Source organism: Typopeltis vanoorti, chromosome 2 (genome assembly GCF_054136105.1).
Source record: "Typopeltis vanoorti isolate ZY-2024b chromosome 2, IOZ_Tvanoo_1.0, whole genome shotgun sequence".
NCBI lineage: Eukaryota > Metazoa > Arthropoda > Arachnida > Uropygi > Thelyphonidae > Typopeltis > Typopeltis vanoorti.
Genome location: NC_143550.1, coordinates 181,138,620 through 181,155,211, shown reverse-complemented (window position 1 = coordinate 181,155,211; position 16,592 = coordinate 181,138,620). Strand labels below are relative to the sequence as shown.

Below are 16,592 nucleotides of genomic sequence, written 5' to 3'. Positions count from 1 at the left end.
GCCAAGCTACAAGCACAAGGAGCTTCTACATTCTGGGATGGTCAAGAGGATGCAGTGGATCTTTTGGAGCATGTGTAAAGGTAGCTGGCTAAATGAAAGTAATAAATGATAATATCATAATGAAGAAAACTGACTGATAGGAAACTAGTAATAATGGAAACTTAATTGTAAAGGTACTATCACAGTATTCTGCACTCCTTGCATGTACATATTAGAAAACAGATGTTATCAAATCTGCCCATAATATCTCGTTACCAGATATTACCATATCTGGTAAAGAGATATTATGGGCAGAATGAAAAGTATATTAAACATTATATCAAAGAGCATATTAAAGAAGAAAGAATTACTAGAGATTTGAGGTCAATAATTCTTTCAAAGATGCATGCTACCTTCAACAAACTGAAATGATGATGAAGTGGAAGAATTCAAGTATTCTGGAATACTTCAGAAATTCTACACTGTTGCTAAAAAATGTTGGAATTTACAGAGATTGCTGAAAGACATAAATGTTAATCTTTCTAACTGCCAAAAGGCAATAAATAATTCAATTGCTTCACAAAAGAAAGAGAGAGAGTACATGTGCACACAACAACAGGCACATACCCAGAGCTACCTGAAATGACAAGAAAGTGTAACACCATTTGTACTTATGTCCTGTTTTCTATAAAAAAATTTCTTATGTAATTTTCAACACATCCTCATCATCATCATCATCAAATTCCTGCACGTGCCCACAAGGGGTGTACAGGATATGTACACCCCTTGTGGGCACGTGCAGCCCACAAGGGGTGTACATAGGCATATTGATATGATAGTATTACATGTAGTACTATCATATCCTGTACACCCCTTGTGTACAGGATATGTAGTACTATCATATCCTGTACACAAGGGGTGTACAGGATATGATAGTACTACATGAAAAAAATTACATCATTACTAACTTCCTATCTACAATTTTCCTCCAAATCAGTCTGTTACTTGTCAAGACTCCAACATTATCAGGTCTTATATTTCTATCGTCTAAGGCACTTTGAACCGTATCAATACACCTATATCTTGGTCTTCCTCTGGGTCATTTTGCTGCCAACCTGGCAGAGAACACTTGTTTTGCTAATCTTTCCTTGCCCATTCTGTTTAAGTGACCATACCACCTGAGATTAGCTCTGCTAACACATTCCTGGATGTTGACAATGTCAAGTTCTTTCCTAAGATTCTCGTTTTTAATATGATATTGCCATTGATGCCATCTGTTCACACCTATAATCTTTCTCAGGACTCTCATATCTGTGGTCTCTAGTCTTTGGTCAAGTGTTTTACTTCTGACCCAGCTCTCAGATCCATAAGTTAAAACTGGTTTGAACACTGTCTTGAAGCAAATTTAGTGTTCCGACTAATTTCTCTCTTATTCCATATGAATTTATTCAATTGACTTCCTACCATACCAGCTTTGCTGATTCTGTTGTCTATTTCTATATTTAATTTACCATCTTCAGTAAAAATTGTGCCTAAGTAGCTGAAATGTTTCACTTGTTCCACAGGTTCTCCATTCACAACACAGTTGACATTTTCAATGATTCTGCCTATTTTCATTGTCTTTGTCTTTTTATTGCTGACCTTCATACCATAGCGGATTTATTTAGAAGTATAACATCATCCGCATAAAGCAAAGAGCTGACATTAACATCTCCAATTTTGATATCATGTTTAATACCACTTTCCTTCATAACGTGATCCATATAGATATTGAATAACAGAGGGGATAATACATCCTTGTCTCACACCAGATTTAACATTAAACCATCTTCCTGTACTTCCTTCAATTCTAACTGCTGACTTACAACTCAAATAAAGACTAAGTATTGCTTGATATAATGCCCCATTAACACCATATAACTGTAGCGTATTGAATAGCTTCTCTCTTGGCACTTTGTCATATGCCTTTTCCAAATCGACAAAACTTAAATACAGATCTCTGTTATTATTCCCATGCTTTCTCAACTATTTGTCGTAAAGTGAAGATCTGATCCTGACAGCCTCTATTTGGCCTGAATCCAGCTTGTTCTTCACCAAGCTTCTCTTCCACAATTCTTCTCAACCGTTTCTCAAGAATACTTGCATAGATCTTGCCAGGAACACTCAGTAGGGAAATACTTCTGTAATTCTCACATTCAGTTTTATTTCCTTTTTTATATATGGGTACTATGAGAGCTCTACTCCAATCATCGGGAATTCGTCCCTCTGTCCAGGCTTTCTGAACTATGCAGTGCAGCCACTGTAAGACTCTTATACCACCATACTTCAGCATTTCTGGTCGAATATCATCTACTCCTGCTGCCTTTCCACTTTCAAGCCTTTGATGGCTTTTTCTACTTCAAGTATGGATATGTATTCCTAACTGCATGCCTGGTCACTGTTTTTTACCACTGTGCTGTCATCACTGCTTGTTTCATTTAGCAGTTTTTAGAAGTAATTACTCCATACGTCAAGGACATCTTTTTCTCCCATTTTCATGTCATCTTTATCATCTCTAACTCCTTTTACAGCACTCTTTCCTCCATTCCTAAGCTTCTTCAACAACCTCCAGAATATTTTACCATCTTCTTGATATTTATTTTCTATATTGTTGCCAAAGTCCTCCCATGACTTTTGTTTAGCCAGTTTTACACAGTGTTTAGCATTCTTGCATTTGTCTCTGTATTCTCTAAGAGCACAAACTGACTTATTTGACAGGAACTTTTGATAGGCTTTCTTCTTTTCCTTCACTGCCTCTTTAACTTCCGGTGTCCACCAGGGAGTTCTCATTTTTTTATCCTTGCAGACAACCTCACCACATGCCTCTCTGGCAGAATCAATCAATGTTTTCTTCAGAGTTTGCCACTGAATCTCCAAGGTTTGATTCCTATTCTCAAACTCTTTCATTTTTTCTTCAATAATCTTTGTGTATTTTAGTCTACAGTTCATATCTGAGAGCTGCTCAACTTTTATTCGCTTTAAAACTTTCTTACATGTTATTCTTTTCAATATGAAATTCAATTTTATCCTGCTCAAGACTAAATAGTGATCACTTCCAATTTCAAATCGTCTGTACACTCTGGTGTCCTGCACCAGGGAGAAAACATCACTATCAACAATAACATAGTCAATGAGACTTTTCTTATTCCTTGCCTCTCCATGTGAATTTGTGCACATTTTTATGTTGGAACATGGTGTTAGTAATAACCAGACCATGTACTGAGCAGAAATCAAACAGATATTTGCCATTATTATTAGCTTTGCTCTTTTCTCCAAATTTTCCCAAAATATTTTTGTATGTCTCACAATCATTTCCTACTCTGCTATTTAGATCCCCAACAAGGACCAACTTTTCCTTTTTCATTGTGTCAGTTGCTTTTTCTAAAGCCTCAAAAAATTCCTCCACTTCTACCTTAGTAGAACCTTCTGTGGGGCCATAGGCACAAATAAGTCTCATTGTCCAGTTCCTCATTCTCATATTTGCCCACATTACTCTACTTGAGACTGACTGCCATTCAAGAAGATTAGCCTCGTATTTTGTGTTGAATACTATGGCTACGCCTTCTTTTCCTTGATTGTCATTGCCTGAATATAACATTTTGTATTTATTGCTCAGAAAGATCTACCAGTTTTGGTCTTTTTTGTTTCAGTCACCCGTATTATGTCGATCTGGTACTTATATAATTCCTCAGCTAGCTCCATTTCTTTGTCATTCAGGCTTCTTATGTTGATAATACCAATCTTTAACTCTGGTGATGTTGAGTTGGGGTTTGTTTTCAGATTTGTTCCAGTAGCTGACTTTTCGCTGTTCACCCTGGTTCCCTGGCGAAAACAACAGGGGCCTTGTTTAACTGGGCGACGCCCCAGCCAGCATGAAATTTTGTCATGTCATAACATCATTTTTTATTTTGGTTTAACCAATAATAATACAATTTGGTCAGCTAAATCCCAAATTGGCAGCCCATCCTCATTCGTTCAGTATCCAGGTAGTTACCCAACAGGGTGCACCACGAGAAGGTGAGGATTGGACATTAGGTTAGAAGCCCTGGTCGGTTCTCCGCATTCCTTTAAAGGCTATGTGGAGGTCTCCTCTCAGTTATACAGCTTTGACCCTTAAGCATCCCAACACATCCTCATTAAAATAAATAAATTGGTATAATAAATACATATCAGTGTATTAATTCTGTTTTCTTCCACACAAAGTTGATGTTCTACATAAAGTGTGTGTGTTCCATACAGATTATATTAAATATACATATTTTTACCTCTGATTATGATATAACATAACATCACATCATAAGGTATATGTATTTTCAGCTAAAAGTGAATACAATTTGACTAAGTCCCAAACTGTATGTTCATCTTTGTTCATTCAACTTTCAAGTAAATATTTGCTAGCAGGCTACATTAACACAGGAAAGTGAGAACTGGGCATTGCACCAGAAAGCCAGTCAGTTCTCCACTTTCCTACTTGTTACATGAAGGTTTCTTCTAGTTGCCTACCTTTGCCATTGCTCAGTCCAAGTAACTGTTAGATTAAGTCAGCAACTAGTACACCTTTTGAGGGTGTACATACAAAATAATAACAGAAATAAAGTTAATGAGAAAATAAAAAGTATGTTTGCTACAAAACAGTTTTAAAAATATGGCTGAATATCTCTTACAGAAATTAAATGATAATTAGATTATTTGAATCCACTTGGGATAGAAACATATGTAAGCAATAATAGTATAATAATGTTCCACATAGCAGTGCGTTTGAGGCTATATGGTGTGAAATGGAGGCTAACAAAATAAAAAATATATATATATATATGGTAGGTGTTGCTACAAACCTCACAGTATTAGTTGCTGTGGACAATGAAATGCAATGTCAAATTACATGGTTGGATACTAAATATGTAATCATTATGAGCAGCTGAAATTATCTGAATACTGATTGGGTAACAGAAAAAAACTCATAAGAATGAAGATGAAGGAAAATTTACTGAGCTGATGTAAGACAACTTTCTGAAATAGCAAGTGAAAGAATGAACTCAAGGTTCAAAGAGAATTTGATTTGATCATAGCATCTGTGTGTGGGGGGGGGGGATGACAGTTAAGGAAGTGACTGTTTTGCCATCATGACAGAAGTAATTAAGCACATGTATGTTCCTACGAAAGGTTAAATTATGAATTACAAAGCTGGGAATTATGCCGAACTCAAGAGAATACCATGGTCAACCCATGGTAGCACTTACTGGACAGAAAGGATATTGGCATTGCATGACAAGCTCTGAAAAGATGCTTAAATGATGCAGTATTGGAACATAGATTTTAACAAACTAATTGGCAGGAGTGAAATGGATATGAAACCTTATTAAGCAGGAGATATACATATGAAATACATAACCAAAAAAGTTATGAATATTGTATGGAGAGCTAAGTTGGAGAATGAAAAGAAATTGGTTGTGCAGGCTAAAGGCAACCCAAAAAGAATGTTATTGTTATGCTGCAAGTAAAAGAAAGAATGAATGTTGTGTATTCCATTAGCATACTTACTGTGTTTGTTTACAAGTGCCAAACATATCAGAAATAAGGGAGATGAAATGGTTTCACTGATTGAGTTTATTCACCCCAAAATCATTGGAATAAGTGAAACACGGTTGAATGAAGATGATATTCTAATGAGAATAGAAATGGAAGGATACAGTATTTTTCATGAGGATAGAAAGGACAAGAAGAGAGGGGGAATGCTGCTGCTGATGACAGCAGGGGAATTATGTCCACATAAGGTAAACATGAAAGAGGGAAATAGTGGCGATGGTTATGAGGCAGTGTGGTGTAATGCAGAGGTTACAAGGACCTGAAATTCAGAGCTACACTGCACAAGTTGTGAAATGTCATATCAGATAATGGCAATGATGCAGAGGACCCTGACATGCAGAAATAGAGAGGTCATGAAGCCATTATATAAGGCCTTGATCAGGCCTCATATGGATTATTGTGCACAGATTTGGTCACTGGGTTTTCATGTTGACGAGGATATGTTGGAAAGGGTCCAGAGAAGATTCACAAAGGTGGTCAGTGGTCTTTGGAATGTGGAGTATGAGAACAGATTGAGAGAATGTAAGTTGCAAAGCCATGAGAATAGGAGGAACAGGGAGGGGGGGTATGAATGGGACATATAAGCTAGTCAGGAGTTGTTATAGGTTGACATGGAAGAGATTTTTCATAATATGGGAGGGGCAGGTTATAATAAGAGGCTATCACTGGAAACTGTATAAGGAGGGTGCGAGCAGAGGAGTGAGGAGTAGGTTCGTTGCACAGAGAGTGGTTGGTGAGTAGAACGCATTGCCTGAGTGTCTTGTGAATGTAGGCATATTGAATCAGTTTAAGGCACAGTTGGATGAGCAGTGTGTGCAATAGTGTGTACCTCCAACAATGAGTTTCTGACTCCATGGAGGTCAGATATTAATAATAATATCAGGATGTATGCTAATGGAATGTTCAGCATACAAAAGAAATGAAGGATTGTTCCAAGTCATAAAAGTAGCAAGATTACAGTACTACCACAAAAAAAAAAGGTATAATTTGTTGTTGTTCAAACAGGGATGTTTCACATCATCATTGAACAGATTCCATGAATAGACAGGTAGGACTATATAAAAGAAAAGCAGAGCACCAGCTGATCCAAAGAACAGTTTCAAAATTGATTAGAATCATATTAGATCATAATTTAATCACCATCAAATTTCAGTTCAGACAATGTGACTGGTAAACCTTGTAATGAGTGCTTAAAAAAAACTGAAAAATTATTAACAGAGAGCCAATTTTAAAGCAAGTTATTTTTATACAAATATATTCATAAACACAAAATGGAGGATTATTTTATGACAGCATTGAAAATTATTAACTATTCATACTTTCTTACAATAGCATCTGTCTCTAACATAAGTCTAAAACATAAAATCCTGCACATCTGTTTTAATAGTTAGAGGATTTTATATATTTTTAAAATTTTTATAGTGCTTGTAAAATGGGATAAGATGGTGGAAGTAATGGAAAAGACAGAAGGCTAATTATTTCACTATACATGGGACAAGCTGCCATGGTGAGAGACATATATGGTACAACAGAACCAGGTATCATTGGACAAGAGTAAGACAAGGTTGTTCTCTGTCACCAATTTTGTTTAACGTGTATTCCGAAGCAATGTTAAAAGAAGCACTGGAGAATTCAGAAGAAGGAATAAAGACTGGAGGTGGACAAATATTTGCAATACGATATGCAGATGACAAGGCATTATTATCAAATACTGAAAAGGACTACAACATCTGTTGAACAGATTACTGGAGTCCTGTATCAATTATGGAATGAAAATTAACATAAGAAAAACAAAAGTAATGAAAGTAGCAAGGAAAGAGGCAAATATAAATATCAGAATAAATGGGAAAAAATTGAATCAAGTAAAGACATTTAAATATCTAGGAAGTGTGATTAGCAGTGATGGAAGGTAAAAGTGACATAAAAGCAAGAATAGCAATGAAAAGAGATGCCTTTAATAGAAAATGGAATTTATTCAGAAGTAAAATGGACAGAAACCTAAAGAAAATACCATTAAAATGTTGTGTGGAGTGTTGCTCTCTGGAAGAAGAAATTAAGATTTTGGAAAGCATTTGAGATGTGGATTTGAAGAAGGATAGAAAAAATCAAATGGATAGATAAAATAACTAATGAAGAGGTCTTAAAAAGAGTAGAAGAAGAAAGAAGTCTGTTAAAGAGGATAAAAATAAGAAAGGGAAACTGGATTGGACATATTCTAAGAGGAAATGGAATCATCAGAGATGCCATCGAAGAAAAAATAGATGGAAAACGACCCAGAGGAAGAGTAAGGAAAACAATGCTAGATGACATGCTGAATGGAGACAGGTACACAACCTTGAAAAAGAAGGCTCAAAACAGAAGAGAGTGGAAGGAAAATTTTTGCTATTAAGAGAAGAACCTGCTCATTTGCAGAATACTTAAGAAGTGCTTGTAATAAATGAGATATATAAAAAATTATATGCTAATGATGTAAAATAAAATAAAAAGAGATGAAGATGCAACTGAACTGCAAAAAAAATCAAAAATTTTAAATAATAGTTCAGATATGAAGTTTTTATTTGCTACTTTTTATTTAATTTTCTCTGTATTAATTTTCCTATTTAGGAAATTATATTCACTTCATTAATGCAGATGTTGTGGGTGGTATGTGTGTGTGTGTGTATTTTTTTTCATATAACATTTGTGAATGTATGTATAACACAACCAAGCAATGTTTACTCTGAATGTAAGAGTACTACATTTGCTGTGCATGAATACAAATTAAGATTTAAAATATTCTGAAAGCAACCGCATGTTTTATAAAAATCTTTATTTAAATATTACATGATAAAACCAAACCAACTACCTCACAACTTCATCTTGCTCAATTGATTCGACTATGGCTGGTACAGACGGACTGGATAATCGTATGGCACGTATACATTCCTGGAAATTAAGTATAATTAAGTTTAAAGTTAAAATTGTTTATCAAATAAAAGTTTTAAAAAAGGCTAAAAAGTTTTTTTTTTAAAAAAACTTAATGGTGTTCCATCAAATGTTTACTGAAAAACATTTTACAGTGTCTATATATGATATAAAAGGATACGTATCTATTTATAGTGTACACATGTTTTATAGTTTCTGATAAGATGAAACCTTTTAGGCTTTCCAATGCCTAAACAAAATGTTCATATTTACGAATTTAGGGACACAAAACACACGTTGAAATGACATTTCAACAAGTGTGTTTTGTCTCCCTAAATTCGTAAATATGAATGCTGATCACCATGTAACCTTAAAAGAAAGAGTAAACAAAATGTTAGAGAGCTGGTATTTCAAAGAAAATGACAATTCAATGTGCCAAAAAAAAAATTGGATAATCTGCATACCATATATCACTTAAGGCTCCTGCAGAGAAGCAATCAATTAAATAAGAAATGTGTAAGTGTGGTAACTAAAAGAGATTCATCTGTAAGGCATATGCATCTGGGGGTATCTCTAAACTGCATCAGTAACTCTGAAAGATGTATCAGAGAAAATGTCATTCACATGGAAATGGCAAGATATATAATTCCATTCATGAACTGTCTCTACAAATTATTAAGGCAGAGGTAAATAAAAAGAATTCAGGCAATCAACTGTAAGCTAAATACTGACAACACGTGAAATATAAAAAATAATTACTTGACTAGAAATATTTATGTTATATTTTTATGATACTAACTCACAACATTGCACAAGAACAAAATATGTAATTTCTTAAGTTGCTGCTATTTTGCTGGATTTCAAACCAGAAGTTTTTTTTTTTTCAGAGCACAAAAGCAATTGCTACAGAACACAGAGTACCATAAAACTAGAAATAATTCAAATATCCATCCATAATGGACACTTAAGGATTGGATTGACAATGGCCTTGATTTATTCTAATCCTGTGAAGATTCATCTAATGCTTTTATTGCAATTCCATTCCTAGTTACACAATTCTTGGATTACCCATGATAAGTGTTATAGTGAGAAGCACAGAATTCCAGTCCTATCTCCACACTGTACTTTCATGAAAGGTGGGCAACAGCAAAGGAGGATTTAATGCAACGAGCTCTAGATTCAGAAAGTCTGAAGCGAAAGTTTGGCTCAAATATGTTGATGATATATTTGCGATTTGGTCCCATGGATGCCAAGCATTAAATACATTCCTAAGCCACCTGAACAAACAACACAAACTTATCCAATTTACCAATGAGATTGAAAACAATAACTCTCTTTCTCTTCCTTTTCTAGACATGTTTCTCACACATATTCCCTCAAGTTGTTTTTCCTTCATGGTCTACTGCAGTGCTTCCCAAACTTCTGGATGTCAGGGCCCCCCTTTGCAAAAATTAAAATATTTCACGCCCCCCCCTCGAAAAATAATCGTAATATAGACATATATATTATTATAATATATACTGTATTATATTCAATACAAAACATACACAGTGAATATTGCAAAAATCAAATGCATATATTACATTTTTTGCCGCTTACCGTTTGGTTCTGAAGACGATGCGGACTGTTCTGGTAAAATATGAAACACTGTCATTTTTTTTGAGTCTGTTTCTGCTTCTTCTGATTGTTCACAAGATTTTTTTATTTTTATTTTTTTATCAGCCACTTATCCATCTCAGGGTTAAATTTTTTAACGTAGAATAGATCAAATAATATCACCACTTACCGATACTGGCACACCACAGACTGATAACATGAAAGTAGTGAATATTACCTGAATAAGGGAATCCCCAGACCAGGAACATTTTTTTCTTTTGTGACTTTTCTCCCTTTACGGTAATTAAGCCTAACGCGAAACAGACAGCAAAGGAGGTTATTAAAACGTGCATATGACTGGTGCGGTATTAACAAAAGATCATGCAACCGAAAGATAAAAGCATAGCTGAAAATTGAGTTGAAATGCTAACTCTCTTCAACCGAATTCCATATGTGAAACGGCCATAACATTCATTATATATATATATATATATATTATTTAGTTATAACACTTTTACGAATTTTAACACGTTCAGTTGAATTTTATTGCTGTCTTCTGAAATCGAACTCACACACATCTAATTAATAACAATAGTTTTTAGTTAGATACTGTGTTTGCCCATGCAACATATGGTTTTGTTTCAGTCTATACAGCATAGTTTCTATATGAGGGGACATGTGATTCATTAATTAGTGTGTTTTTATCCCAGTTGTCTCTAATTGCACTATTTGTTGAGAAACACAGACTCCTCATACCTTATTCACTGGCATAATAAAAGTACTTGTTTTTATTGCCTCTGCAGTATAGTGGCTGTTTACCACTGCAAGCGAGTTACTATTACTGTTTAAGCTTTTTTTCATGTGTGAAGTATGTGCGAAACTTTTATTGGTAACAGAAAACTAGCTCGGATGACAGTGATAATATAAAACGAGTTTTGATGTATATAAAGTCAATATCAACAGTCCCTGATTACGAACGCGTGATGAAAGGGACAGGAAGATTTGGAGCTTCCCTGGAGAGCATTCGAAGTAAATACAATTAACCACTGCTTTGAAATGAAACATGAATAAGCAATATTTACTAATATTCATTAAGCGCCGAAATATGCAGGAATCAAAGTTTGTGAACCAACACCAATGCGTGAATTTTTCCATTAAAATATAAAAAATAACAAAAAAGAAATAATAAATAATAAAAGTTAAATACGTTTCTTTTAAAATAAAAAAAATCTACTTAGTCTTAAAACATTTTAAATTTGTTTTTATTATTTCACGGCCCCCCTCAACAAAACCTACGGCCCCCAAGGGGGCCGCAGCCCACAGTTTGGGAAGCCCTGGTCTACTGCAAACCTACACACACACACACACACACAGGCCAATATAAACACAAAGATTCATACCACCATCCAAAGCAAAACTAGGGGTTATCAGCACCCTCAAACATATGACATTAACAGTTTGCTCCAATGAGCAGGTGCTAAAGAAGGAATGTGAAATTATTAGCCAAATGTTTCTAAAAAATCCTTCACAATAATGCCATAAAAGGTTTAAAAAAATGACAAAAAAGCAATAGTTATACCATACATAAGGGAAATATCAGAAAAAATAGATTGAACACTACATAAATGCAATATTAAAGCAACTTTCAAACCACCTGCAAAATTAAAACGTATACTTGGCTCATCCAAAAAGATTCCTTTCTAACCTTGCTCACATGTGGTTTACAAAATCCAGTGCACTTACAACTCACCCTACATAGGGGAAACAAGGCTCAGCATTTCAACAAGATAAAATGAACACAAATGCCACATTGAATTCCTTCACTATGGTAAAACAGGCCTGTCAGCCCATGCACTCCAAACATGTCAGAGAATTAACTGGAAAGGCACCAAGCCCCCCCCCCACCCCTGGGTTGAAAAAAAATTCAAGGAAGCTTATGAGATGTTGATTCATCATCCTAATCTCAACAAGAATGATAGATTAGTAATTCCAAGAAACTGGAAGATCCATCAGCAGTGTATAAAGGATCCAAAACATGATGGCAGAACCTCAACACTTTATGATAAGAGGACTGTAGAGATGCATTTGATTCAACAGTAATTTTTTTTTAATCATCTGTGTATTACTATATTTATTATGTAAAAAAAAAAATTATTATTATTATTAAGAAAGACCTCTGTCAAGTCAGGAACTCATCAAAATGATACTATTTGCATTACCAGCTGTCATACCTGTTCTTGAATTCATGCTACTTGCGCACGCATGCATCACACACACACACAACATCCAATGGCAATCCATTCCAATCACACACTACTCTATGAGAGAAAAATCTAGCTCTAATCCCCTTCTTTGACAGCATTCATTCTCGACTTCTATGGATGCCCTCGTATCCTTTTCCTACCCTCCATAAAATGAAAAATTCCATCTACTGCAATTCTGTAACCCTTTCAGAAGTTTATAAGTTTCAATCATATCATCCCTCTTTCTTCTGTTTGCCAGCATATGCAGCCTATAAATTCTCAATCTGTGTTCATAATCTGTATTCCACAATCCTCATATCATTTTTGACACTCCTTTGCACTCTCTCCACTGTATCAGAATCACCACGGAAACCAGGAGAATAGACTTGCACGCAATAATCCAAATGAGGTCTTATCAAGGTCTTGTAGAGAGGCAAAATGACTTACTTATCTTTACATGCCAAGGTTTGTTTCAGCATTGTCATTATTCTCCGAGTTGTATTTACAAGTTTTGCTATATGACCCTTGAATTTCAACTTCCTGTTTACTAAAACTCCAAGATCATTAGCCTCGACAGTTTGTTCAAGCATAATCCCACCGATATAATATGACATTGGATAACTAATCACACAAAAGTTCATTTATTAACATTGAAATGACAGCCATTTTCACATGCCCACAATTCCAGCCTATTCAAATCATTCAGCAAGTACCTATCAGCTGTATTCCTTATTACTGTGCCTATTTTTGCATCATCAGCAAATAGCTGCATTTCACATGTTATATCCCTCATGATGTCATTCACGTATTGATTGAATAACAATGGATCAAGCACTGTTTCTTGTGGTACAACACTGGTTACCTAAAATCTTGCAGACTCACATCCCCCATATATCACATTTTTGATGTCTGTCAGTCAACATTCCTCTTAATAACAGCAATATTTTATAATTCAACACCATATTCTCAAATTTATGCAACAATCTTCCATGCTGTTTCCTGTCAAAAGCCTTAGCAAAATCCAAAAGTATTATGATGTATACATTCCCCTAGTCTAACTCATGTTCACATTCTATAACAATGTTATAGAATGTGAACAAGTTGCTAAAACATGATCTTCCCACTGTTCATTGCAAAGTAGAAATTCACTGTCGACCCATTTCTGAATGCAAGCCTTAACCAACTTTTCCAAAAATCTTCACCACCACTCCAGAGATACTGATTGATCAATAGTTAGATACATGAGCAATAGGATTACCATACATTCTTTCCACTCCTGTGGAATCTTCACTGTTCTGAGACTCAAATTATATAGCCTGGTCAAGTCAATAATTCAGTAGTATAAATAAATACTACACTAAAGGAAGTGTTTGTAGAGAGATCCTGAACAGATAAGTGTTATTTTAAGAAATAATTGGTAAATTTGCTTGAATCTTACGTAGTATTATTTACTTTTCGTATCTTAGCGTGTCTGGGTGATTTTTGTGTATTTTTTGAGTTTCCAATTAGTAATTTGGTAGATTATTATTTGTGCACATGGCACCAATAAGGAGGAATATGAATACAATGGCTTCCAGGTCGCCATCTTTGTCTAAAACTTTTAATTTAAAGGATTTTATTCAGTGTACTGTTTGTGAAATGTATGCTTTGAGGATGGGTTAGAGTCTGGTTAGACAATGATAGTGGAGTGAATGTGTGCAGAAAGTGTAAGGAATGTGAGGATTTAAAGAGTGTTTCAAGTCGTGAGAGTGTAGAAAATAGTGATATGCGAGGTTTGAATAGTGATATTTGCAAAGTAGTACCAGACAGCTGTGAGAGTGGCGTTGAAAGTGATAATGAAGGTAAACATACAGAATGAATGAATTTACAGATAATAAAAATGATGAGACAGATGCAATGAGTGAGATCGCACGGTTACGCGGAGTGATACACAGGGCAAATCGGCAGCTGGAGCGTTGGCAAAAATTTTTACCGAACGTACCAACTTATAAACGGCAAAAGTATAATAAGAAAAATAAGAGTATGATAGTGAGTGTAAACAAAATGAAAGAGCGAGTGTTGTACAGAGATTCTTTAGTAAGAGGTGTGATAGATGAGAGTTTAACAAAATCGTACCAACCTGATGCGAACATTAAGGATGTAAGCGAGTCAATTAGAATGCAAAAATGCAAAACAGAGGGTGAAAGAATTGATAGTAGTAGCAGGAATGAATGATTTGAAAGGAGACAAAATGATGAGATGAGAGAAGCTATGAGAGAGGATTTGAAGGAATTACTTGAGGTAGCAAAAGAGAAGAGTGAGAGAGTTAGGATGGTGAGTCTGTTGCCAATGTTGCCAGGGAATTGCTAATGACTTTATGTGCGGTTCATGCAGGAGAAGTGGTGTGGAATTTGTGGATGTGTGGAGTGAGTTTGATGGTCGAAAGGATTTATATAAGATGGATGGTTTACATTTAATGGATTTGGCCAACAGAGACTTGAAAAGGTGTTGCTGAATGAAGTGGATGTGCAGAATAAGGGAAACTAGAGTTAAGGGGGGGGGGGGGAGTAGATATGCAGACCTTAGGGAGACATCTGAGTGTATGAATGTGTGTAATATGCCCGAGCGAGTACGAAGGACAACAAATCAGAATGGGATAGTTAGTATAAGGCATCAAAAATCAAAATAGTGATGGAACAAATGAGCTTCTGCAATTCATGCATACTAATGCCAGAAGTATTAGGAACAAGAAAGAAGAATTTTTGGCCTTGGTTGTCACTTCTTCCAGGCCACAGGTTATTGGCATTAGTGAAAAATGGCTGACAGAAGATAATATAGCTAGTGGGATTGAATGTGAGGGGTAAGGTGTGTTCAGGAGTGACAGTGAAAATAAAATGGGGAGAGGAGTGTTATTGATGATAACTGATGAGATACAGCCAAGGAGAATGGAAGTGGAACTGCAGGATAAAGAAAAGAGCACATCTGAGGTTATTTGGTGTGAGATTGAGGCTAACAGAACAAAATATACAGTTGAGTGCTGCTATAGACCAGGTGATGGAATAGATGGAGATAGTATGCATAAGCAAACAGAAGAAATGAATGGAAGAAGGGTAATTATTATGGGAGATTTCAACTATGGTAACATTGATTGGAAGAAGGAGAGGACACATGGAAGGAAGAAATTGGATTTTATGCGGTTATTAAGGGATACCTATCTGCGACAGCATGTAATGGAAAATACTAGGGGTCAGAGAGTGCTTGACCTAGTAATTGTATCTGAGAATTTGGCTGTAACAAATATGACCACGTTGCCACCAATCGGTGAGAGTGATCAGAGGGTCTTGACTTGGGAGGTGGCTAAAGGTGTGGAATTTACAATTAAGACAGGGTACATGTGGAATTATCGGGCTGGTAAGTATGACAAGCTTAGGAGTTTGATTGGTTCAGTGCCATGGCATGTAAAACTGCAAGGGCTGGATGTTGATAGTGCTTGTGAGGCAGTTAAGAAGGGTTTGCATGAGGCAATGGCTGACGGTATACCTAGATTCCGAATAATAAATCAACTAGGGGCTAAATGGATGAATACCACCATTAAACTTGAGCTGCAAAAAAAGAAACAACCGTGGAGGGAATTTAAGAAGAAAGGTGATCGGCAGGCACAGTATAAAGCGCATGTCAGAAGGTTAACAAGTGTGGTAAGAAAAGCAAAAGCGGATTATGAAAGAACATTAGCCGAGCAGGCTAAAGAGAATCCCAAACAGTTTTTTTCAATATGTTGCAAGTGAAAGAAAAAATGTATATGGCAGAATGATTTTAAAGAATGCTGATGGCAGGGAGGTAACCAAATCAGTTCATATAGTTGAATTACTGAGCGAGCACTTTGCAAGAGTATATCATCAAGTTGGTGACATTGCAGGAATGAATGAACCAATAGCTTATACGGGAATTGTGGTGAATGAAGTGGAGGTGAATAGTCTATTACAAAACCTCAATGTCAATAAATCAGTGGGATTAGATGGTATATCAGCTTGTGTCGTACGTGAAGCTGCTAAAGAATTGCCAGTGCCCTTGACCATTTTGTTTAATTTGAGTCTCGGGGCTGGGTTAGTCCCGAGAGTTTGGAAAGAGGGGAAAATAGTTCCACTGCATAAAGGAGGTTCCAAGACTGCTGTTGTAAATTACCGACCGATCAGCATATCAAGAATTGTTGTCAAAGTCTTGGAGAAAACAGGCAAGAGAAAAATACAGGATTGGATAAATGAAAAT

At 35.7% G+C, this 16,592-nt stretch overlaps 1 protein-coding gene across 1 annotated transcript in view; it reads right to left on the bottom strand.

Moving 5' to 3' along the window:
- Positions 1–16,592, bottom strand: part of elgi (E3 ubiquitin-protein ligase NRDP1 elgi) — a 177,894-nt gene that overhangs the window by 53,013 nt on the left and 108,289 nt on the right. Inside the window, exon 5 of the mRNA XM_090414102.1 lies at positions 8,450–8,529. Within this exon, the coding sequence (XP_090270228.1) occupies positions 8,450–8,529 (80 nt within the window). The remainder of the gene's footprint in view (positions 1–8,449; positions 8,530–16,592) is intronic.